The following is a 26,722-nucleotide window of genomic DNA, read 5'->3' as shown; positions in this document are numbered from 1 at the left end:
CTCTTCAGTTCTGTAGCACAGATACGGGGGTGATTAAAGTATTTGCATGTTCAAATACAGTTTTCATATTCACGTGTTGGAATTTTCCTCCATTTCTCAAAACCTAGGCAACTAATCGAAAATTGCGACATGAAGTCCCAGGATTCCTCAATAAATTTTTCCACTTTACCTAAGGTCAAATTATGTATCGAAAGACTTTTGCTATTATCAATGGACATATTTTAAAGTTCCGCCTATTCGTATCTAAAATTTAAGATCAATTCATAATTACAAATTCCCCCAGATTTTTGTGTTTTCTTTTAGCTTCGCTTCGCCAATCAAATTTGAGGTAAATTATATCGTCGCCAGTGGTTTTATAAACAAAAATAGATTCATAAATTTAGGAGAAATCAAAAAAACCTGCCTGATTGTTTTTCAATTATTTATTTTTTTGGGGTTTTAAACCACTAAGTGCTGCTCTTTTACTTTTGACTGGCGGGAAAAATTGTCAAAATTTAGAAAAAAGTGGGTTAATTTTTATGGCGCCATCGTAAATGTTTCAATTTGACCCCGGTTGGTTTGATATTAGATATATAAAGTGAATAATAATCTCCACATCAAAAGAGCATCCTGAACGCCAAATATATGAATACTTCATTCTGAGACTACTAAATGGTGGGGGGGTTTCACTTTTACGGTATGATGGTAATGGGCCTTTTACCCCCGGTAAATCGGTATTACGAAAAAAAAACGACGGGATTACGGTATTTCATTTTCTACCGGTATCGGTAAATTGCCTGTTTTTTGTCGGTATTTCGATATTTTTATCAATTAAAAACGGTATTTCGGTATAAACCTTTTAGTTTCTTCATGAGTTTTATTCAGAAAAGTTTTCAAAAAAGATAAGTCTATTCCACTATTTTAACCAGTAAAATTTTCTTGCTCGCTTTGCTCGCACAATCTTGGATGTTCTATTGACTTATTGTCAAGGTGAGGTTATTCAAAATAAGCAAAACTTTACGATATCTAAACAAATATTTTTGTTATTTTTCTGCGGGTGCAATTTTTAATGACAACTTTTGTGATGCAAATATTGCATCCGACAAATGAGTCTAGATAAAATTTTCTCCGTCAGCACTAAATGATATTGTCGTCTATCCGTGTTCACTTATATTGCTACTACAATACAATACACTGATACTGCAGTAACTCAGAGACAGTAAAGGCGGTATTTACTCCTTCAATAATTAATAAAAGTAGGTAGTTCTAAAATCATCTTGTGTGGCATCGAACGATTAAAAACTAATTCACATCATGATGCATATTTTGGTCAGTGCTAATCAAAATCAAAAATTGTGTGACCAAACAAGGCATACTTGGCTAACAATAGCGTATTAGGGCCGTTTTTCAATAACAAAAGAGAGCGAAAATTTTCGCTTCGCTCGCGTTCTTATTTTCCATTTATTTTATTTCCTCCGATAGGGCGGGGGGGGTTAAACTTTAGAATTCGCATCCTCTAGTTGCACCACAGCACCACCTCTATGAAGCCTGTGCTGAAGTCTACGGCTTCTCAGACCATGATTGGCCTCGATAAAACCTCGATTTTAAATTAATTCTCAATATAAAAGACATCTTATGGGTCTGGCTTAATTTTGCATTTGCCTCCCGTAACAAACAAGTAATTTTGGCGTGGCAGACCTAAAATATTGCTTTATGAAAGCTCAAATAGCTGTAAAAGAGGCCTTATAAAGTCGACGATATCAAGAATAAGGTCACAAAGCTAGCAAAAAACTTTACATATTGGTGAAAACGTTTGGTATAAGAATAGGTCAATCTGTTTAAAAGAGACCATAAAAAGGTTAAATTTAGCCCAATAAGATCACAATCGTTTAACCAAAGATGTAAAAGCAAAATTGGTGCGTGAACGTGAAAATGGTTTTTTTTCGCGCGTGAATACGTGAATTGGCAAAAATTTGTGCGTGAATACCTGAATTGAGGGTTGACTGGGGGGCCTCATAAAGTACAAGACTTGTTTTGTACAGTTTCTAATTTGTTACTACACAATAGATTTGATAACTGAAAATTCATTATTTTCGAAAAAAAAACATAAATATAATATCGGTATCGGTATTAGGTTTCTATCACTGACGGTATGACGCTATTTAAGACCCCTAAACCCCCCCCCCCTATTGTCTGTAGAACTGTTCAGAACTGTTCATTTTTATAGGTACGAATCAATACACTCAATACCCTCTCTAAGGGTCGAAATCTTTCCCTTTGGCTTTTTGAGTCTCTTGAAAGGTACGAAAACAATGAAAAGTTAGAAAAATACACACTTTTTTTATAAAATCTCACGATTGACAAGTGCTGGCCTTGAATTTTTGGTAGATATCGATAATTAGAGTTGATTTGCAAATTTTTTTTATAAAATATTTGTTACTGACCATTTAGCCTGGGAATCCATGCTATGATTTCTTCTTTGATAAACTGATGGCGAAATGTATAGCATGGTATGTGGGCTGAGAGTTTGAATTTCTCAGATCCTAATAACGGTTGAAAACATAGCCAATCAAATTTTGTTATTCTTTTACTGGTCACACTTTCTTAGAGAAAGCGCAACTTTCGAAATTTGGTTTTTTATTTTAGTAAGTGAGGACAGCGCTAAATTAGAATTTCCCACTGTAAAAAATGTGAGTCCAATATTGGACTCACAGCTCGAACCCGTCTTGTGTACATCAAATTATAACAAAACACACGACGGGTTTCCTGTCTACTGACCATTTGACTAAAATTTGTTTCTGAAAGCTTATTTGTCAAGCAAAAGAGTCTAGTCTCTGAAAAATATGGTCTCATAAGTAGTTAGTAATTTGCAGACCGGTCTATAAAATACACATCAACCAACTTTGCACACCGGTCTGTAAAATACACGTCAACCGTTTGCCGAAACTTTGGATCCAAGGAAGATTCCGGCAATGTGTAAGGCACCTGAAGATTCTCCAGTCCGATAAGGGAAAAGATTCTGGAAAAGTTAATAAATATCAGATTTTCTTATACAAAAAATAAGAAATAATGTAATGAGGGTGACAAAAAAAGCAATAAAATTCAATAAATACAATTTTTTCGTATTTCATATTTACAAAAAACCAAATAATTTTTCCAATAAAAAAATGTATGTAGCCTAAAACAATTTTCCTAACAAATTTGATGACTCAAACATTATTCTTGATAGTTGGGGAATGAAGGAACGCAACAAACTTAAAAGCGTTAAAACTCAAGTCAAAATTTAATCTGGTCAAATAATATACAGTATATGTGTGTGTAGAATCAAAATTTCAGAGAAAATCAAACAGTCTTTGATTGTTGGAATTCTAGCTTTTTTATTACAAAGGGGGTATCACCCCTCCTTTATCAGGTAGGCTACCTTGACAATCTCGTACCCAGAGCCCATTGCACCACTTAACAAACTTTCGTGAGTGCTATCCAGAATTATCCAAAAGCGAATTTCATGACTGAGTTAGAGTTTGGATACCGACGACATAATTTTAATAGACACTGATGAATATTCAAGAAAATTATAAAACTTTATACATTTTTAAACTTTTCGAGCGGACATCTAGCTCTGACTTACTCTTCCATTGTCATTTTTTGTTTTCGCTTTTCACTGATATGACTTTTCAGGCAAAGGACTTACTTCACTGATGAGATATGATTTTCTAAATGTCATTTTTCCTTTTTTAAATTTAATGGTTTCTATCTGATGCATGAAACAATATTCAAACGTCAAGGGGACGTCATAAAAACGTGAACAAGACGTTAAAAAGATGTCAACGAGCAATGATGTGTGATATTTATCAATCCTGGTCGTCTTTGCTACGTCAGTTTTCATCGTGAGAAAAGCGTTTTTATTTGTCAAAAATACCATATTCTTTCGGTTCTGTATAGGTTGAGAGAAAAGCCTTAATCCGCCTGTAGAACGGAATCCTCAACGAATGGATATTCCAACCAACATACCATCTATTTTGCTCGAAGCATTATCCGTCGATACAGTTTTATCGACAAGCGAGCGATTGTTCTCTCACGCGTGATCAGTCACCAAGAAGAAGAACCAAACTTCTTTAAAATGGTAGCAGCCACTCTCCGTCATAACATCCAGCTCAAGCTTTTATTTTGGTGGAACAGGGGACTGAAGGTTCGGTGTATTGGTTCGACTCGGTTCCTTGCTATTTGCATTACTATTCTTCCTTGAAAAGAATCTGGTTAAGTAAGACTTGACTTTTTGTTGTTGTTGTTGTTGTTGTTGCTGTTGCTGTTGACTACCACTGTTTGTTCTCTTTCTCGAACGTTTTTGTTCGTTCTTGATTTGTGACGTCAATTGTTGATCGATCAGTGAAGCCATGTCAAACTGTAGAGGCGGAAGAAGTAAAGATTATTTCATGAACAAATTCTCCCTAAATCATAGTCAAAAAATAACTGTTAAAAAGTGTCAAAATTTTAGGTTAATACCTCAGTGTATTTTCAAAAATTTTCAGCGAGTGAAGAAAAAGAAAAAAACGTGAACACATAGTGTACGCTTTATTCATACCCCTTTTTTCCAGATATAGCTCACACTAGCGTTTACGATTTTTCCTTTCACAGTAACAAGGAAAAATATATTACTATATGGTCTAAAATAACCGCCCTCCCCCCCCCCGCTCAATAATATTCCATCTTATTTTTAAAAATATTTTCAGCTATCGCAAGCTGAATTGCTCTAAATAACTTGATTGTAGCTTATAGTTACCGTATTCTATAATTTCTTTGGATGGGGGGAGGAGGGCAGGGTTTAGAGTAAAATTTCGGACCCCCCTGTTTATTCTGACCACCTACTATTCGGGATATCAGAGTACTTTTTTGTGTGAGGTATTTGCTATACCGAGTTTTTAGAGATGAATAAAAATGACACATACCTGCCATTCTTCTAGCTGCTCAGAAAGTTCTAATTTTTGTTGTACAGCTGAAATAAGTTGATTGTTCAGTTTCTTCATGTCACTTGTGTGCTGTTCTTCGTGGGCTTGAAGATCGTTCGCTCTATCGGTGAAGTGGAAATTAAAATTTAGTCTTCGTAATAAAAATACACCCATAAGCCCTTAAATGATGAGGAAGATAGGTTTACAAGGAACGATTGTCTCCAAGATTACTGAAAATTTGATTTTGACTTTTTCATAGACACAAATAATATACCCAGCCTAAAATATACTTAGGCAAAACAGGTGACAGGTATGTCTTTGTCAAAAGTCCCTCAAAGGAATACATATTCATAGGCTAGTCTCTCAAAGGATCACAAAAATCGTGAATTTCCCTCTCCATTGTCATGATTTGTTGAAAATCTTTGGTAAAAGTCTCTTAAGGGTCTCATAAATGTCAAAAGGTCCATTTCCGATTTTCGGCTCGGACATACCCGTCACCTCCTAAACCTAGAACCCTTGGGTATATTTTGATTGGTCGAAATATGAGTTGCAGGTATCATAAATCAAAACCTTAGTTAGACTGTTTCAGACACTAGTCAGCAAAGAGAAAAATAGGATGAGAGATAGGAAATGAAACAGGTGAATTTCAGTAATCCGATTTAACTCTTCCATTACCTTTTGATAGCTTCATCTCTCTCCTCAAGAACTTGTTTCAACTTTTCTTCCATCGTTTTATCAGATAACAACAAATCTCTTTCTGAACGCAATGCTTCGATTTCTCTCTCTTGTTTGTTGGCCTAAGGGACAAATAAAATAATATCGTTATGATAAATCTTCTAAAGGGGGGTTTGTAGGAGGTTCAAAATTTTTGCTGAATCCCGGAATCCCGAAAATTAAAAAAAATAACACCGTCACACCGGTTTGTAGAGATTAAAATACCGACATAATGACAAAAAGTAAGGCTAAATACCGTCAATGTCTGACTTTAAAATACCGTTTTCTCGTCTCTTTTTTCGTAAAGTCCCGTAATACCGTACTAAAATAGGGCCAATTCCGTCACACCGTAAAAGTACAAACCCCCTTCTAATGTCACTGTATGACGCTAAGAAAAAGAGTGAAAAAAAAAACTGAGGGAAAAACTTTCACCGGGGCTGTGAGACAGGTGTGTGTAAAACAGAAATGATACTCAGTTTGAACAAGCTACAATCAAAGTCATAATATTTGAGAAAAAAGGGAAATTCCCACGAAATCTTACAACCACAAACGATTTAGAAGCGCTCTAAATTAGGTTGGAAATGACTTTCTCTCCCGAAATTAAACTTGCTAAAAACGACAAAATAACCAAAATTCTCAATACCGAGGTTGTACCTTAACTTCCAAGATGTCAGCTTTTTCTTCTTGGACAACTACAGTGGCTTGAAGAGAATGTAATTCTTTTTTCTTGTCTTCACATTCCGTATTCTTCTCATTCAAAAGTTGGTTCAACTCCACTAACTAAAAGAAAGAAAAAAGAAAGAAAATTTGAATGAATGTATGAGTTATGATGTATGAGCAACCGTAATGCAGTGGTAGAGCATCCGGCTACGGTGCGCAAGGTTTGGGTTCAACCCCAGCCGGGTCATACCAAAGATTCCCAAAATGGTACTTGATGCCTCTCTGCTTGATGCTCAGCAATTAAGAGAAAGGTCAAGGGTAAGTGGAACAATCCAGTGAGAAAGAGTGGCGCCCTCCCCTACCTTCGGGTAGATAGCTATCGAAAGAGGAGCCTTCGGGTCGCCTCCGACTGCGGTCGCAGACTTACTTACTTATGAGTTATATTTTCAATATTCCCACCAGGAATAGCTTTAACAAAGAGATCTAGACCTAGCCTAGGGATCCGGAATCTAGAAATAAATCTTTAACCTTATTCACAAGCAAAAAAAAGTGAAACCTTAAGATTTATTCTGTTTTTGGAATGACGATTGAATGTTTTTTTTCACGCGCCATAATTTTCGAAGTTTGGCGTTTGTGTGATGGTAAATATGAATATTAAAATCTGAATGAATACTATGAAAAGCAGTTTCAAATCCCCACAAATAATAAAAAGAGAAATCCGGATCTAGTCTAGCGATCAGGAACTAGTCTACGACTATCTGGTACAAGGAAACGAAGTTTTGACAAGGATCTTGGAATTGATTCTTGTGAAAAAACATTATCCAGATTAAACTGGGCGGGCTATGGTAGATATAAGTTATCTTACTTGTTGTTCTAAGAGTTCAACTTCAGTATCAGAATGTCTGGAGTCTGGTAACGAACATGTCTCGTCCCCATTCTCCGAACCAAGCTGGAAAAGAACAAAACATTTCAATTATTATAACTATGGGCGTGAGAAAGTTTTTTGATGGGCTATGTCATAAATAGTACCTAAGTTATGGTAGGCTATTTCAGCTATTCCAGAAATAGTTAGTTTGTACCCTTATGTTGAGGAGGTGTGTCGTCCAGGGTGGTCTGAAAAATTAAAAATCCAAGGGGTCTGGTTTTTCGAGTGTAAAAATCCAGGGTGGTCAATGAAAATTAGGTAGAAAATCCAGGGTGGTAAGTAAAATGAGGTTGAAAATCATGAATCGTGTTCGTGAACAAAACGAGGTCGAAAATCCAGTGTGGTCCAAAAGGGGGTCCTAAAAAATTGAGATAAAAATTCCACCTTTCCCACTAAAGACCTCTTCAACATAAGGAGTACATTTTTTTTTCTGGAATAGCCCAACAATAGCTACATTCGCGAAACCAATTTTTTATGACAGTTTAGAACACTTTTACAATATTAAATTGGAATTTAAGAGGCTGTAAATCATGTTTTCAAAGGGAAAAGAAAGATATTAACTTATAAGGAACATACTAAGGCCGGTTTAGATTTCCTAGAATACTATGAGCTGATATATGTGTCAATTGCTTTAAATAAAATTTGTATTATAAAGTCATCAAATGGGAAGAAAAAGATCACACTCTGACAAAGTATGTGGAGAATTTAGGAAATTTTTATCTCAAGCGAAGATAATTTGTGTCAATCGGAAGGCTGAGGATTAATATGTAATTTCTTTGAAATCCGTCGGAAAAAGCATATTCAGTCAATTTATTTAATAGCTCATACATGGACTATGACTCATAGATAAAAAATGAATTCCAGAAAATTTCAAACATTTTCTTTTTACTATTCTCGCAATTATATTGATTTTTTGGTAGTCGAGTAGTCCTCACATGCTAGACAATTAATTCAGTCATAGTAGGAAATAAGCACAAACTATGTAAAGGACAAATTATAGTATAAAAACTGATATTATCCCATTACGGTTATTGTATTACTATATAACACCGATATTACTGTATTACGTGGATTATGAACGACTCAAGTGTAGTAGGCGAGCCACAATCATGGACAAATTGAAAATATTTGAGACAAAGAGGATTTCCCTATGAAAATTAAACATCACAAATGATTTTTAAGCGCGTTAAACTATGCAGTTGGGAAATAGAGTTTGAACATGAGACTTGAGACTTAGGAGGACCTTAGGATCTCAGGATTTAAAAGCTCAAATTTGCTCATATAAGTCTTGGAATACCATAATTGTAGTTTATTGCTTAAGTCTGAACTCTAAGGAATAGAATTTTACATCAATGAACTTACCCTTGGACTTTCAGTTCGAGGGTCAATTATACCAAGTGACAAAATTCGTTCTTGAATCAAATGAATGATTTGATCTACCAGCCTCGATACCATGTCAGCAGTGATGACGTCATAATCATCGCCACTATCCGTCCGCGCGGAATCATCCTCATCTTTTAGTTTATGCTTCAATGAGATCAGCTTTAGGTAAACTTCACGTAGCTCTGATGAGATCTGTTGAGTAATAGAAGTAAAAATGAGTGAGAAAACTAAAAAAACTAAGACGTATTTAGGAGACACCAAAAGTTAACTAATTTCAACTTGGGTTGATCATGGTTAATTAAAAATCTGTTTTATTTGAAACTGACAGGATTCTTAACCAGCGAAATCAGGGAAACAGGAATAACAGTCATCGACTCTAGACCTGGACTAGGTTTTTAGGCTAAAAGTTTGTTTGCTAAGATCTGATACTCTTATTCGTATTATAAAATTCGTCAACGTTTAAGGCTGCTAGCATTCACTAACGGATTCGTCCTCCTTATAGATTACCTGTGGTTTTTGTAAAGGTCTGTGATTCAGACTATCACAGTATCAAAGAAAAAAGGCCAAGCTGAAGAGGTCAAAGAGGTTGACCTGAGTCTCCTTTACATGTAGTTAAAAGTTAAAGGGCTATGCTATACACTAGTTCCAAATCCCAGCTTACACACTAAACAACAATACAACGTCCATCTAATGTTCATAATGTCCATATAATATTTGATGAACGTTAAAGCAACGTAGAAGATTATAATATACCGCGCATGGCACGTACTCCGGTCATGGCTCGGTAAGAGAATCTGCCCATGTTGCACACCGTTGAAAAGCCCCGAGCAGGGGGGCACTCGTATGATCTGGCCGGTACGTCATGTGCCGCGCTTAAGGGTGGGGTTTTTCAGCATCCCAAAATGCACTGTAAGGGTGTGTTTCTGTAAGATTGCACTGCAAGGGTCGAATTTGAAAACGAATTCAAAATAATTGTTAAAAAGAAAGGTTTTTACTTCTCGTTTGTTTGAAAAAGTTTCTATTGTCTGATAATTACAGCTGACAAGAATAATTTTCTCAGTTTTTCTTTGAAACAAAAAATTTCCCAAGCTTCTTTTTTCATGCAGATTTACAGCTGAGAAATATAGTGCACTATAAGGGTTGGGTAAATCATGAGAAAATACACTGAAAGGGTACCTTTTCAGCCATATTGAACCGCATTGTAAGGGTACGATTTTGAAAAGCAAATTATGCGCGGCACATATCGTCGTTTCGAAATCGAGTAGCCTCCCCCCCCCGGGTGAAAAGCACAACTTACCCTATTTAAATCACGATTGTTAGGCGTGGTAACAAAAATATCTGGAACATCTTCATCATCTGACATTTGGTGTTTTAAAGGTGTGCTAACGTTGTTCTGGTGATGAAAGTTCATATCTGCTTCTGACATTGACATCTCTAGCTCACTGAATAAGGAGGTGTTGGTTGGAGGCGTTTGGTTGTGTGCCTGCAGATGAAAGAAAAGTTAAGTATTACTTTTGGATTCACTTTTAAATGATAATTTATCTCACTTCTTGGGGAATTATAGAAGGAGGGAGTCAGTGCAAGGTAAAAGTTATTTTTTATGAGAACAAGCTATCTAGAAACATAAGGCTTCGATGGCTAAAATATTAAGAACAAGTTAAGAACATTTTAAGGCTTGGCTGATTCTAAAACACCATATTTCTTAGGAAATTGGGCTGTGTTCTCATAAGAAAACGTGTACTAAGAAAATGATGATATTAAAATTTCAGAACATTTTAAGGTTTAAAACTTGAAAAGTTAAGAACACCTGGAGGCTTTAAAGTTTTTTTTGAATGTTCTTAAAGAATGTGTAGATTCCTAGACAAAACCTTTAAAAGACTATTTCAAAATTATTTTTTGTTGTTGAGGAGGTTTTTTTTCGGAAAGGTGAGCCACCCCCTGGAATTTTCTTCTCATTTTTTGGAATTCTGGATTTTTGACCCAGTTTAACTGGCCACCCTGGACTTTCAATCTCGTTTTACTGAACACCCTGGATTTTCAACCTTATTTTACTGACCATTTTCACACTCGAGAAACCGAACCCCCTTGAATTTTCATTTTCCAGACCACCCTGGTATTCACACCTCCACAAGATACATATCACAAACAATACCTCATCTGTTGGCATTCGCATTTTGGCTTTGTGTTTTTGTTTTCTTTATTATTTATTATGATATTCGATTATTTGCAACTTTGACGATAAATAAACAACAAAGAAAAGAATGAGAAAAAATACAAGCGACATGATTAAGAAATGATAAACAGTACAACATTATGCTGATATAAGCAAAAAGTGTTGTTTTTTCCTCTTTCCTCTTTCTTTCTTGCCCCACATCTGTGTCAATCCAATTGTGAAATTTAAGCTTGTGAATTAAAATTGACGAGTAAGCAAACGATATCACTCTTTTTTTTAAACAAAACCTTTAACATAAAAAACTAAAAATACATAATTTTGTAAAGGTTGAAGCAATATCATCTAAAACGCATAAGTCAAAAGCAAAGTCGACATTTCTCAAAACATTTCTCCGTCTCAGCATAATATAACATCACATCAGACACATCAGAGAGGAAAAAAAAGAGAATTAAAATGCCATCAAAAAATTAATAACATTTCATTTAGTGCTTAACAACAGTGATTTTGTCAAAACAAAATTGCAGGCTAATTAAATCCTTTTGTTTATTAAACAATACAAACATGGTAGCTTAATATTTAACACGCAGTTGATTAATGTCATGTAAATTCCTTCATGTTTAATCCCCTCTAAAAGCTCAATTTTAATCTAGAGGAGGGGTCCCATCAAAGTGCCTAAAGATTCTCGTTAAATTATGTAGATTACATCACTTAAAATCGCCATGGTCAAAGTTTTCAGAGCCTTAAATGATAATTTGAAAGTTTTATGAACTACATAAAGTATAGAGATGCGCTGAAATGATTTATGACTTAATCTCTATAAATGGAAAATGTTGTCATAGAATAACGTGAGAAAATGAGTTTTATCAGGTGACAAAATCAAAGAATTATTAAAAAGTGATATGGCTTTCGTTTTACAAAGCCACACATACTAAATTTCTTATGGGCAACCGCAGTCTTGGGCCAACATTTTGAGAATCTCAGCTGCGTCCCTGGTTCGGGTCGATTCACCAGGCTGCTGGTCAGAAAATATAACTTTTCCAAGGTTTTTTAGGACTTCGATTTGCAAAGAAAACTTGTTGAGTTCTGAACCCGATAACAACTTTATCGGTTTCAAATTTTTATCAAGTATACGCCTTTTTATAATAACATCAAAAATTTGGGATGTTCTTAACTTTTTGGGTTTCAAGCCTAAAAATGTTCTTAGAATATTCTTATTTTCACCATTTTCCTAAGAAAACGGATGTTTTTAAATCCACAGAGCCTTAAAATGTTCTTAACTTGTTCTTAACCTTTTGACCATCGAAGCCTTATGTTCTTAGATAGTTTGTTCTTATAAAAAAACGAGTACGTCAGCTAAAGGAGCATATGACTACTTTTTATCATAACTTCTTTCAAATTAGGATAGATTGACGAATTTCTTCATTGTTTACGAGTTTCTGAAGATTAATCACCACACAGTATCTCTAAGGAAGTTATTACAAAATTTCCTCCGTGTCAAATCTTTAATACAAATGGCTGCCAAATTACCATGGTGATACAATTAGTAACAAGGCCCCTTTCAATTTTTGATCATCCACGTGCGGGTTGCGTCCCACGAAAGGTTTAACAGATATTGGAAGATACACATTTTTTCTTATAAGAACATTCCACCTTCGCGGATGTTTTTAGCTTTTCGAGTTTTTAAGGAAAAGTACAAAGGAGGCCTGAAAGACCTGAGTTATTAAAACCTGAGTTATGAAAACCCGAGTTATGAAAACCCGAGTTATGAAAACCCGAGTTATGAAAACCCGAGTTATAAAAACCCGAGTTATGAAAACCCGAGTTATGACCTCATAACTCGGTTTTTTAACTCGAGTTTTCCAGACCTCAATCCAAAGGATAGGCTTACCTGTAATACAGAGACTTCTTCAAGTTTGTCTTTCAGTTTATTGTTCTTCTTTTTCGTTTTTGTTAAATCTTCTTGATAAATTCCAACCTGAACATGGATAATGAAGTAAATACAGTTGACGCTCTATAATTCGATCTTCAAGGGAAATTGGATATTCATCGAATAAGAGAGTTTATCGAATAAGGGAGCGTCGTTTTTTCTTGTTTCTTGTTGACGGGAACTTTAAATTTCATTGAATAAGGAAGCCTATCGAATAGTAGAACGTCGAATTAGAGGGCGTCAACTGTATGTTTTACTCGAAAGTTAAAAGGAGAACTGAGTTTTGCGAAAATATTTTGCACGCTGTACGAAAACCATTCTAAAGCGTAAAGGCATTTGTTCAATTGGTTGCTGTCGGTGGAGCCGTCTGGGGTTTAAGGAGTCTAACACCTTGTTTCAATTACGCTACACCATGGAGGCAATCACGTTACACCATTAAGACAGCGACACTTCTCCCCAGCTCTCAAATTATTAAAAAGAAGATAGCTGTACTAGCCTGTTGTTTCAGCGTCAGAACTTCATTTTCGAGAACAGACATTTTATTGACAGTACTTTGATGTTCAGCATGGACCACCGTTTTCTCTTGGACAACTTCTGTTAGAGAGCTTTCTAATAAACGTTTCTCTTCCGCTAGCCTTTGAACCTATGAAATAAATAAAATGATGATAATTAGGTTGATCTTTAGCAAAGTCTATACAACTTTTCGACCGTAGCCGCCAATTGCCACGCGGGCATTTTTTGTCCGTTTTACCACCTTAAAACCATTCCACCTATATCCCAACCATAGCACCTATAGACAATAGAAAAAGGTATAAAAAATTTGAATCAAGTTTAGAGGGATAATTGAATAATAAAGTGGCACGCGACTGACCGCGAGACTACGGTCGAAAAGATGCATTCTTAAGGTTCAAATACCAGTACTATAAATTTGAAGTATACTAAAATGGCGATTCTCACCCTGAACTCAAAATTTTGAAAAACGTTTAAAATACACAAAATTCTTAATATAATTCAACTATTGTTGTATATCAATATTTAGATACCTTCTCTCGTAGACGTTTCATTTCTTCATAATCCATTCTATCCTCTTCAGTTTCGTGGCTTAGTCTACCATCTTGCATGTCGTAGTCCGGAAAGATACCGGAATTCCGTTTAGTATTCGATGCGGACGCACCATTGGAGAGTCTACCGTCGATTCGTTTGCTTAGCGTTTGGACTTGATTAGCCAGTTCCGCGTTATAGGCTTTAACCTGAAATGATGAATAATAATCGAGGCATAAGGGCGTGAGAAACAAAAGGGTGGCTTTGGGAGAGATGACCGGAGATGGCAGCCCCAGAGATTTTAATCAAAGTAAACTAACAACAATGGTTGCCCAACTGGCATACTATATTACTCTCACGACCAACACACGTTTTGAACGTCGTGAATGTTAGACGGACATTGAAAAAACGCCAGAAGGAAAACTAGAAAACTGCTGGTGCAATCAATTGTAATCGATAAGTTAGATATCTAAAAAAAAAGAAAGACAGACAGACAGACATACATACAGATGGGCAGTAAAGGTATACACACAAAAAAAGAAGGAAAAGCAAATAAAGATACAAAAACAGAATATAATGATGTCAGTGCAGCCATTCTCTCCCAAAACCAAACTATATCAATTCGTTTCTCTTTCGGTCACGTAAAAAAGGTCATCACCTGGTATACGACTCCTAGTGAACTCCATTCGATCCATAATTTACCTCCTTTCTCTGTCGATGGACAGAGTCAAAGTCAAAATTATGTAGGAATCCACTGTCTATAGCATGAAACTCTTCGATTTTGAAGACGTTAAAGTTAGATATTCTTCGATGCGATTTTGTCATTGACGAATAATTTTAACATGAGGTGAAAAAGACTTTTTTCCTAAAGTTAGAACCAATTCCCAAATTCATAAAAGTAAAGCTTCTCATCTCTTATCATTATCATTGGTTGGAACCAACACTCCCCTTTCCCTTTCCCTTTTTTTGAAGCTAAAACATGAAATCAAGGGAAAACTAGATGTAAAACACAAAACCTCGACCAAAAGCAGTAAATAAGACAAGAAATTAGAGAGAAAGAGAAGAAAAGAAAAGATAAAATGAAAAAACATAACTACAGTAGTAAAATCGAACTATCCCTTTTCCACCACTAAATAAAGAAAACACCTTATTGGCTTTTAGAGGCTCAAAAGTGTTAGCTAGTTCTGGCCAGACGGCTTTGGGGCCAAATCCGAGACATTGTTTAAACGAGCTGAAAGAATCATAACAGTGGTTTTTATGCTTATAGTAAAGGTAGTAGATAAAGAAAGTCGAAACAAAAGACAGTACAACAGAATAATATTAAGATGGAAAAAGAAAAAAGGGACCCAAAGATATGAAAAAATGAAAATATTCCTCACATTACATTTTCGAAATTCTGTTCTCCTTCTTTTTTCTTGCTCCAATTTCAATACACCTGCAAGCTAGAAAACTTTCCCCTTTCCCTCATTATAGTATTTCCACAGAATTGATATTATGAAAAAGGATAAACTTTGCATTTCAAATGAATAGTGAGGTAATATGAATTATTCAGAAAGGCATTGAAAAGTGAAGATAAGAGAACAAAAAAAACTCCATTCACGAAAATGTTATATTAGATTTATATTTGAATGCAATGGACTTCTTACCCAGAAAACGCAAGCCACAATAAAACACCCCTGTCTCACAGCCCCAGTGGAACTTTTTTTCTCAGTGGGGATAAAGATTCCTATTGAAATCCTAATGGGGATAGAAATTCTATTGTTCCAAGGTTAAAAAACGCAGTGGGAATGATTTTGGAGTACAATTTTGAAACATGGAATTTCGAGTGGGATGAAATCAAAGTCAATTTCCCAGTGGGGCTGAAATTCAAGGGTATTTTCCCACCGGGGACGAAATTTTTGCTTTATCTTCGGGTCAAGCTGGAGTTTTTACAAGTTCTTTGATGACTCTGTTGGTCGTTAAATGTTGATACAAACGATTTTATTACTTTTTCTAAAGAACACGTCATCCCTATTGTTTAAAAATAACCAATCAGTTAAAAACTCCAAGGCATCTCTCATCTTCCAGTGGGGCTGGGATCCCAGCGGGTCTGTGACACAGGGGTGCAATAAAGATCTCAGATCACAAAATTTGGAAGTCCAGTACCAAGGTCAGCAAGTATTAAAAAGAATGCAAAATTCTAAATTGCATACATTACAAAAAGGCCAAAATCTTTCGTTCTCATTGAGAACAGAACATCTCCCACAGGGTCACTCAAGCATTTTTGAAACTACAAATATAATATGAGTTTGGTTTCAGCAGGTTTAAGTGAAAGACTCGAGTTAAAGATCAGGGTTAAAAAGTTAATGGGAGTTGAGCGCAGATATGCAGCCTGGCAAAGCTGTAAAGGTTTTAACCTCTGGCAAACCTTGGCAGCACAAAAGATAATGTGGTATATTGTATTGGTACAATATAGGAGGAAGGTGTACAAGATCAAATGTAGATAATTAAGGATAATTAAACTCATTACGTAGGATCAATAAAAAGGACAGTCCAAGAAAACTAGTCTACGCAAATCGTCGGATGTAGACTAACCACAAAATTTGATTGGACCACATGTGTTGAACGTGACAAACGGAAACTAGTCGTATTTTCTTTACAATCTTGGTCAGGGAATTGAAAATCTTTACATCACTTATATTACGTCAGTCAACGGTAGTATTGGACTGGATATACAAAGTAGAAATCATAGGCCATTTCACAGTCGAAATGAATCATGGGTAATCAGGAATGCTTGCGCCTGGAGAACGGCTTCCCGTTGGCTAGACGCAAAAATCGCAGTGGTCTTGATTATACCACTTTGCGACTGTGAAATGACCTATCTATGGTTGACGTTTACACATGAGAGTAGTTTCAAACGGCAGTCACCTTGAAAACATTCTAAGGCCTTTATTACACTTATATTACCTCACGTCACGTTAGTATTGGACTGGATAAACAGAGTAGAGATACCGTATGCATGATCACAAAGATGTGCAAAGTCCAATCGTCCATTGATTAGCCATTTCCAATTAAAGTTGACAAATATAAAATGCAGACACTTTTAAAATTGTTGAGAATAGCTGGAAAAAAATCTCTTGGCGAAACCAAAAAATAAGGAATCCCGATAAAAAATAACTTTTACCTCGTCTAATTCTTGTACCAAAGAATTGTTTTGATAATTCAAATCTTGCAAATGAGACTTGCTTGACTGTTCGTGTGTTTTAGAGGCTTTTTGAACGTTTGATAATTGACCTCGGAGATGACCCAATTCGTGGTGTAAGTCTTGCATTCGTGATTCGTAATTATAGTCACGCTCGTGTAGCTCACGTTTGAGATGGTGACGTTCTTGTTCTAAGGCCTGTCAAATAAATAAAACGTGATACAGTGAATTCTCGAACCTCTGCAACTTAAATGTCTCCTTAATTCGAACAAGCTTGATGATCTCTGTAGTTAAAGGTTTTATGTTTACATAAAAGTGTTTCCGTTTCATAACAGACACATATTTCATATCAGGACAGCGTCTTGCTATTGCTATTATGCTGATATAAGCAAAAAAAATGTTTTTCTCTCCTCTTTCTGACCAATCTTGCTCCACATCTGTGTCAATCCAATGTTAAAAAGCCTGTGAATTAAAATTGATAAGTAAACAAACGATATCACTCTTATTTAAAAACAAAACCTTTAAAAGTTCTTTATGAACCTGTTTCCATAACTCGAAATTAACTCCCTCAGTTCCTTAAAATTAAATTTATTTTCCAGCAAATCCTCCTTACTTACGCTATTACGCATTACCTTTTGAAAATGAAAATGAAATCCAAAAATGAATTTTCAATGATCATACTAACAAGAAATAATATAGAACTATCATAACTATAAATGACTTCCTTAAAGAAATCACAAAGTATGCAAATCTTCAATATTACTAATAATGAGTCAAAATGTGTAACAACTGGATAATAAATAAAATATATCAAAAAGACTCAATAATTATTATCTTTCCATACTCGTCTCTTACACAGTGAATTAATTGTCATGGAAATTAGAATATATAAAAATATGACTACAAAGCCTGTTTGTATAGTGTTCGAAGTTTTCACGCACACGGTAATTGTCTTTTTATAGTAATACAAATTAAAAATGGTAAGGTCAGATCAATAATGACAAAAATGTTTTTATCTTTGTTTTGGCACTGAACTAACTTTAAACTTAATAATTGTAAGCCAAATATCATTACAGTACAATTATTGAAATAGTAGAATTTATTTAATTTATTGTTTCACATTTTAAGGACTTTAGAATCTGTAATATCTCAATCTGATAACTTTTTTTGGAAAAGGCAATTAAGACAACCCTGTTAATTCAAGGGGCTGTATAAAATACCTTAACATAATATACTTGTTGAAAACATGATTGTCTTAGGAAAACTTGTAATTATCATGTTAATAACACTAATGGGCCGATCAAATGACCTGATTACATAATTCATTAATTAACACAACAGTGTGGGATATGAAACCCTACACGAGAATTTGTAAACAAAATTATAGTTCGCTAATTTGTAATACAAATCAAACCCTACCCTCATAACGTAACACAAGTCGTTACCTCAAAGAAATTCTGCAAAATTTTCATTGTTACAAGGTGAAAAATCTTAATTCTAAATCTCAAATTTAAGTCTTGACATCATCACTTACTCAAGAATTACTGTTATATATAGTAACATTGAAAAATCATTATGACATAAAACCAAAAGCTTATAAACATAATCTAAAAAAGACAGCTATAATAAGATTTTCACAAGAATTACTTACCAATATGTATGAGTTGACACCCATTAGTCAAGTTATGAATAAATTTGATTCTTCATCACTTTTTCTCTTTGAATCTTTCAGAATGTAACAAAAGAGACTACTCAACAAACGAAACTACTAATTTATTTTTTCAAATCTGATTTGGCATTGTATCATTATTGTAAAAATGTATATTCTTTTTAATTCGTTTGTCTTTACTGTTATTCATGTTATAAAAATTGGATCAAAACAAGGAAATTGAAGAGGATTTTACGACAATGCTAATTACACTGTTAAAATGATGTCATTATAATGCCGTAAAATAAAATATTCATAGGTTTTAAACAGGTGGTTTAAACTGTTTTTAAAAGGCTCTAATATGAGATGTTGTCATTTTAACGTATGGAAGGTTTCCAATACATTGTTTAAACGAGAACTCTAAGAGCAGAGTCTATTCAGAACACCTAGCAAGAGTGGAAGCACTTAAAATGTAAACAAATCAAAACATCTGCCAGCAAAATTTTGAAATCTAGTAAAAATTTATGACAGGTATGCAAAAGTTGGAGCAATAGTCAATAATGTTTAAATGATAGCAGTATAGTAATCAAACTGTGATGTTTCTAAACAATAATTTTTCTGAATAAATAAATTAGTCTCTACTGCCAGCTAATCTTAACTTTTAGTAAAATAGCTTCCTTCCTTATTTCTTGAGTAAAAACCATCAGATATGTATAAAATTAAATATCAAAATAAACTCAATCCCATTGCAAAAAAAATTTTACTTTCTAGTGTTTTGTATAAACACTGCTGACCCATCAAATATTATTGTTTTACTTACTTCAATTTTATGAAGATATTCTTCTTGTAATCTTGAATATTGATCTGAGAGCTCTTGATTTTTTTCCAGGAGCACCTTTCCAGCTTCTGCAGCAAGCATTAAATAATGATCCTTCTCAGCCAATTCTTGGTAGACACTACTATCAGTTTCTCCACAATAATCTATAAAAGTTGGAAAAGATTCAAGGTTGAGTATCAGTTGTTAAAACTATACTTATACTAAAAAAGCCCTTTCAATCAGTAGCATGGTGGCTTGGCAAACACTGGGGAGGCAAAATAGGAAAATTGACAATTTCGCGCCCCTTTACTAGGTAAATTGTGCAAAAATGATGTGAAAAAAGGGAGCACAAAAACCTTTCGCCATTTCTCTATTTGCCATTTATGATTCCTTTTTGGTGAGCCCAAAAAAAATCCGCCGCTGGGAGGGGGGCACTGAAACAAAACTTAGAAGGGTACATAAAAACCCAGTATGGCCTAAATATACCCAGACATTTTCTGGTCATGTTCAGGCCCAAATAGGCGAACATCTGATGTTTTGAAACAGTAATTCAGGTCACAAAATTTTGGATTTTCACCTAAAAAATCCTGGTCAAAACAAACCCAAATATGTGTGGGCCAGTTCTGGTCATGTCATGTTTTTGAATTCAAATTTGTCAAGTGGTCCGAAAAAGTTTTGGCCATACTGTGGGTTGTGGTTAGGCTTATAAAATCCTCTCTTTAAAAACCAATTTGCTTAAACAGTTAAAGTTCTTAGTTTTATTTGAAAACACTAGATTAAGTCCTCGTGATTTTTGTTCACCAATCAATTTAAAGCACTTAGCCTTGCATTGTGAAAAACAAATTGTGAAGTACAAACAGGACAGGGAAATTGCTTTCGTTCCTTGCCCCTCTTTCTCCAAATTGGCAAGTTTGACTATTATCAAATAAAAAACATCAAAATCAAAAATCTGATCTAGCTGCATTGAAATCAACAATTATAAATCACTGCGCAATATGAATTCAATGCATTTCTCAAAAAAACAAATCAAGATTTAATGTTGATCAAGATGAAAGTGTTTCAACCTCCTGATGCCACCAGATTCCCATCATTGTCTTGGTAGGGCATTTGTTCGTCTTGGGATATAAAATTTTCTTCATCGTCTTCTTGAAAACCCAGATCAGAGTTCAAATCAATGTTAAACCCAAGTACTGTTTCATGCTCAGCTTCATCTGTAATCATTGTTATTTTTTACAACAAGAAAACTCTGTTTCTCCTACAAGTCTGATCTATCTTGTTATTTCGCACAGTGATCAAATTATTTTATAATACTTTAACAGCTTTTCATTTATTCCAAATTCCATTTACAAATATAAATCTCTCACTTTGAAACAACTGTTCAATCAAAATTCTTCTCTCGTTTCGTTCAACAAAGTTGAGAAAAAGTATCACAAATTAATTTTTTCTAATGTTTCTATCATCAAGAAAAGGAAATTCTTGACTAGCTTTGTAAACTCATTACTGCCTTCCGCCATTACAAGAAAAGACAGAGAGCAAGGCAATTATAAATGTTTTATGCAATGCTAAATGACACATTATTAATTTAGCTATTCTCTTTCAAAGTATTCAGCTATTCATATCATAAGAAACAGCAGCCATTCACTACAAAATTTTGTTTATCTCCTCGAAGTTGCTACACGACCTTGTTCTATTTTTGTCGTGGTCACATTTACTCACCGTAATATATTGAAAGAAAACTTATAAGTAATGTAACCACGGTTTCAAGCGGTTTCTAGATTTAACCAATGGAATCGCTATATAATTGCTGACGATATCATAAAAAATCAAAACAAAGACATGTGCTTTTTACCGAGTGTGGTTTCGATTTCGTTTTCTGCTCTCTGTGGAATTTCACACGCGTCTCCCTTCGCAGGAAAAAATATAAAGTCAGATCGGTGTCAAAATCAAAACGTCGGGTCGTAATATCAAACCGTCAGATCGTCGGGCCGAACCATCAGGCCGTAATGTCAAACTGTCAGATCGTCGGGTCGAACCGTCGGGTCGTAATATCAAACCGTCAGATCGTCGGGCCGAACCGTCAGGCCGTAATATCAAACCGTCAGATCGTCGGGCCGAACCATCAGGCCGTAATGTCAAACTGTCAGATCGTCGGGTCGAACCGTCGGGTCGTAATGTCAAAAGGTCAGGTCGTAATATCAAAGGGTCAGGTCGTAATATCAAAAGGTCGGGTCGTAGCCTCGAGCCAGACTGCCGGGTTAAACTGCCGGGATACAATGCCGGATTATCGGGTTTATCGGGCTTATCAGATTAGTTAAAATCTCGTTCCGCAGAATACTATAAACTAAATACTATAATACTAAGAACAAAAGTGGGGAAGGTGATAGAAATTGACCGTCAATCGAACATCACTCTTCTGTTTTTCTACTTCCTATCTCTCTATCTCCTTTTCTATTTTCTGACTTTCTGAGACTTGTTTTCTGATTTCTACTAACTTTTCTATGAATTTGATATATCAAACTTTCTCCAAATATCGACCCGACCGGGATTCGAACCCACCAAATGAAAGAGTCTCTGATCAGAAACCCAGCGCGCTATCCGTTGAGCCACACTCGCACAGCAAAACACACAATTTGTAAATACTTATAGAATGACTAAAAAGACGGGGGTAATGTTATTATAATATGGGTAAAATTGCCCCTTTTTTAACCTGACTGAAATTCGAGCCGTTACTAGCAACCCTGCGGGGCCCAAGGCGCCGAGTATGCACCCGGCACAGTGACAAGCCGTTACTAGCAACCCTGACCCTACCTAACTGTTAGTTAATCAATTCGAAACAACAAAACCCCCGGAAACACAAAATCGTAGCTAGGAAAAAAAACCATGTTCGACTGACGGTCAATTTTTATCATCTTCCCAAAAGTGGAAGCAAAATGGAAGCGAAATAATTTGATCAGTGAAATGTTTATATTTTTACCACTGATTAAATATACTTTCAGGTGTCTATAACATGTTTATATTATCAAAATCATGAAGTGTTCTTATTCAACTATCTTTGCGCAAAGTTTCAATGTTTATTTTTCTATGATGCTGAATAAGATACAAGAAGATATTTCCAACAAGGCTGAATTCTTTTTCTAACCAATTTATACAGAACTATCTCTTCTCTTGCTTCTTTCAGTTAAATAACAATGTAGTCAATTTTGAACACTCAAGAGGAGAAAGAGACTTCTATTTTCTCTCGAAAGTGTGCTTATGGATCTGAGAAGTGAAATGAAACTCATCAACAAGAGACAAGAAAGACTTGTTCATCTCTCGAAAGTGTGCATATATGGATCTGAGAAGTGAATGAAACTCATCAAGACATGAAAGCCTTTTTCAAAGAAGATTTTCGTGGTTCGTACTTCAAAATATGGGACATTTTTGTTCATCCAAAGACTTGAAAAATCAACTCTGGAGACTGTAGTCTACATAACTTCAGATTACTTCGATAGAATCATGGAACACGGATATTATTTTCTCGATAAAAGCAGTGTATCGTGAGATTTTGCACGAACCAAATAAAATGAAGTGAAAAGTAACTCTACGATGAACGAAAAACTCTGGTTCTGAGCATCATATTGTACTGATTTGGAATTTTATGAAATAATAATGTTGAGGAAGTAGCAGTAGGACACATTGATTTGATTAAATTTAAAATCCTGTGACTATCATTGAAAATTAAGATCAAATCATCGATTAAGGGACTTTGTCTTCTTGTGCTTCTGGCATGGTTTGACTCTGAAGCTACATATCTCTGCACCCTTTTTGAAAGTCCTCGTACATGTTATGATTTGGGAACAGTTGAACATATTTTTCATGTACCGGTTTGTTTCGTGATGGATGGACATAGCTGCATTTTTTACAGTGGTATGGATATGCTGCTGTAAGAAGAACTGTTTACATTTTATTTACGTTGTTAACTTGAGTGAATGTGGAATATTGTGACTGATGTTGTATGAAGTGAAGATAAATACATATACTCAATGATAACATTTTAAGATATTAAAAACATTTTCTACTAAAAAAAGGAAGTATTTTTTCACCAACAGTTTTGATAAAATTTTATTTACTAGGCAACTTCTTTCCCTATGAAGTGCTACTGTGTGAAAAATTCTAAGGGTGCTTTAATTGAGAATTTTTTTTTGAATGGAAAGAAATATTTTGGAAGGCAACTTCAAAAAGGAGGTCATATTATTATTCTAATACTTTTGCATCACTCTTGTTAAAAGTGAAGCCATAAAGTATTTGTAAATACTTTATATAGTTTTCAAAATCCAAATGTATATACAGGAATTTTGAAATGTGATGTTATTTTTTTCAAAAAATGTTTTATCCTTTATTTACTATTTGTTATTTTGTTCATCTGCTCTTGATGAAACACAAAGAACACAGGAAAACAAAAAAGAACTGTTTATATCTTCTCATCTCACAATCTCTTTGTGTATAGAAAAACTCTTGTGTAGTATTTACATTTGTGAATCAATTTTGGCATAGCAAAACAGAAAATTTCCTTCATATAAGTATGATACAAGACAGAAGAAATTACACGAAAGATTTTTCATTCCCCTCCCAACTTCGAACTTTTTTATGTCGCAAAGTATATTTCGGTTTGTTTAGATTACGAAAACGAAAGTGAAAATCCCGTTCGACCAATCAAATTGTAACCTTTTATCGCGCTCGACCAATCAAATTCCAGACACGTGACCATAATATTTTGATTTGCGTAGTATTGGATTATCCCTTTAAAAAATATTTTACAGAACGATGTTAAATATCCCGATAAACCGGCATTGGATCCCGGCGGTCTGGCTCGACGCTTCGATCCGACCGTTCGATATTACGACCCGACCTTTTGACATCACGACCTGACCCTTTGATATTACGACCCGACCCTTTGATATTACGACCTGACCTTTTGACATTACGACCCGACCCTTTGATATTACGACCCGACGGTTCGACCCGACGACCTGACCTTTTGACATTACGACCCGACGGTTCGACCCGACGATCTGACAGTTTGACATTACGGCCCGACGTTTTGATTTTGACACCGATCTGACTTTATAAAAAAACTTGCATAGGGTGTGAAACATCACTGACGTGATCATCTTCGACTCAAGTTTTGGTTTTTTACTACAATCATGTCCGTAATATTTGAGAAATTAGGGAAATTCTCACGAAATCTTATAGCCACAAGCGCTCTAACTTATTCTGAATCGCAGACCTCTACAAAACCCAGTGGCGGCCTGGCAGTAGGGGGTGCAGGGTGTGCAGTGCACGAGGCAGTGCACCACCCAGAAAGATCTGAGAGGGGCGCCAAAAGAGCTTTTCAAGGGGGCGCCAAAATTTTGTTCATGTTTAATTGGGCAATTTGGCGCCCTTCGGCACGCTTATAGCGCCTTTTATGAGTACAATGTTAATTTTTTTCGCCTGCGGCGCTCTATTTTACCCTTTTACATCCTTTCTCTTGAATTTTTTCAAAACTTCTATCAATATTGAATCAGAAGTAAGAGAAGTGTTGTGTATCCACCAAGGGTTAAAGAGAATGCTTACCCCCAAAATGAGAGATTGCCAAAATAATCAAAAATTGTTAATTTTCGCTGTGGTTTTTGTGGTCTTATACTGACTAACTTTCTCCGTTTTAGAAGATCTTTTAGGCTGTTTGACCTTTCTTTCATCAAAATTTTTTGCCTGCGGCGCCAAAAATGTAAAGAAACCTTCCTCCCAACTTCTGAATTTTTTGGGGCCTCTTTCAGTTATTGATCTTTAATGGAGAGTAAAGTTAGAACATCTCGCGTTACAAAGATAATCCAATTGTCTCCAAGAGAGAGTAGTCATGTTTAATGTTTGGAATTTTGTGTACTGATAAGGAGAAAAAGTTAAGATAGTTTAATATTTTCACTTAATGATGGAGGGCGCAAATAAGGACAAACATACCAGGGGCGCCAATTTCATAGTTTGCACCACCAAGAAATTTAAGCCAGGCCGCTACTGACAAAACCCCAGTTAGTATAGGAGCACGAATTAGTGGATGTCAGCAGCCAAGATTTTTTTCAGCGAGTAATTTTTAGAGACTCTGGGGTAGCAGGCACTTACATTGGTTTGTTTTTGTTGTGATCTTTTCATCAGCAACTTTCAAAGCAATCATTAAATCTTTTCTATAGCTGCTCACTCGAACCATTCTCACCAAACGTAGATTGTATAAATGGTCTTATGAATTATCGCATGTAATTCAAACCGGTTTGGTATGTCTGATAAATCAAGATCTTGTTCGTAATACACTTTCTGTTGATGTGAAGAAGGTACAAACAATACTATCACCAACCATAAAAAAACAACTATCCAAGAAAATAAATCCAAATATAATCCAAAATCCGCAAAGTCTATTAAACTCAATATTCACAATATGAAAGACAATGATGGAGTCATGAAGTATACAATCCAAATCAGTCACACTTTACAATGACACAGCTCAATATATACCAATGTTTATCGAATAAAAAATATTTCAAAATAATTTTGAAAAGTGAAGACCTTATGATCAACCAGCAGTATCGAACTGATTTTAAGTCGATCATACATTGCCATATTTATACTATACTTTCTTCTCAAGGGAAACAAAATCTTGAAGCAGCTTGTCACAACATTAAAATTACTGACAGTTTCAACTCAAAAATTCTTGCATCCCTCATCTCTCTCATACTATCAGAGATGTAATTTGATGATGTAAACAAATAAATAGAAACTTTACTCTATTATCCTACTCCAGTTATTTCTGTTTTGATATTGTCTAAAACAAAATTATGTCAATAACACCCAAAAAAATGTGTTTTCCGCCTTTCTGTAGTATACTTAACGGAGGTAAAAAACTTTCAAACTTCCTCGTAAAGGCCTATTTCTTTGTCATTATAATTATTCATCATTTGACATATAACTTTTTTATAAGCTTAAGGGAGTGGTCAGAAAGTATCTACTAGGGTGGGGTGGAGGATATTTTCAAAAATTCCCAAAGAAATTCACACCCCTCCTTGTTATCCTCAAGAAAATTTGAAGCTCCCCCCTTAACCAGTCAATATATTTTTGGTACTCCCCCTCCTAATAAAGACCACTTAAAATGTTCTTTGACCTCTCAAAACGGACGATTTGAAGTTACAATAATAGAAGCTAACAGAGGCATAAGCCACGAGTTTAGGCGAGGGGTAAATCACTCGAAAAATTCTGTTCGAGCTTTTGATTTATTTTTAATTTATGATTTATTTTTGATTCATTTTTGATTTATTTTTAAG

The 26,722-nt window shown here is 35.1% G+C and overlaps 1 protein-coding gene across 3 annotated transcripts; it reads right to left on the bottom strand.

The window, feature by feature from the left end:
• Positions 1–3,715: 3,715 nt before the first annotated feature.
• LOC136805624 (BICD family-like cargo adapter 1) lies at positions 3,716–26,099 on the bottom strand. 3 transcript variants are annotated; one of them, XM_067062198.1, is made up of 13 exons: positions 25,533–26,099; positions 19,398–19,558; positions 16,912–17,127; positions 13,751–13,957; positions 13,204–13,350; positions 12,669–12,755; positions 9,905–10,090; positions 8,587–8,799; positions 7,165–7,248; positions 6,294–6,419; positions 5,601–5,722; positions 4,926–5,046; positions 3,716–4,381 (listed from the first exon to the last, which is right to left on the bottom strand). In XM_067062198.1, the coding sequence occupies exons 1-13, from the start codon at positions 25,615–25,617 to the stop codon at positions 4,142–4,144; spliced, it is 1,995 nt and encodes a 664-aa protein (XP_066918299.1). In that variant the 5' UTR covers positions 25,618–26,099; the 3' UTR covers positions 3,716–4,141. The 3 variants fall into 3 exon arrangements, with proteins under 3 accessions (XP_066918299.1, XP_066918298.1, XP_066918300.1); XM_067062197.1 differs by lacking the exon at positions 25,533–26,099 and adding an exon at positions 20,459–20,921; XM_067062199.1 differs by lacking the exons at positions 19,398–19,558; positions 25,533–26,099 and adding an exon at positions 18,581–18,634.
• Between the last annotated feature and the right edge of the window lie 623 nt (positions 26,100–26,722).

The sequence above is a fragment of the Clytia hemisphaerica genome, unplaced genomic scaffold (assembly GCF_902728285.1).
Source record: "Clytia hemisphaerica strain Z4C2 unplaced genomic scaffold, Clytia hemisphaerica genome assembly, whole genome shotgun sequence".
Classification (NCBI taxonomy): domain Eukaryota; kingdom Metazoa; phylum Cnidaria; class Hydrozoa; order Leptothecata; family Clytiidae; genus Clytia; species Clytia hemisphaerica.
Note: the sequence above shows the minus strand (reverse complement) of the source record. Positions and strands in the feature narration are given on the sequence as shown.

Excerpts from the sequence above, each read along its gene's own strand:
- LOC136805624 (XM_067062197.1), bottom strand. The coding sequence starts at position 20,615 with ATGATTACAGATGAAGCTGAGCATGAAACAGTACTTGGGTTTAACATT. Across the intron at positions 8,800-9,904 it reads ACAATCGTGATTTAAATAGG|ATCTCATCAGAGCTACGTGA; the intron begins GTAAGTTGTGCT and ends ATTACTCAACAG. Across the intron at positions 4,382-4,925 it reads AGCAGCTAGAAGAATGGCAG|TTTGACATGGCTTCACTGAT; the intron begins GTATGTGTCATT and ends CCGCCTCTACAG.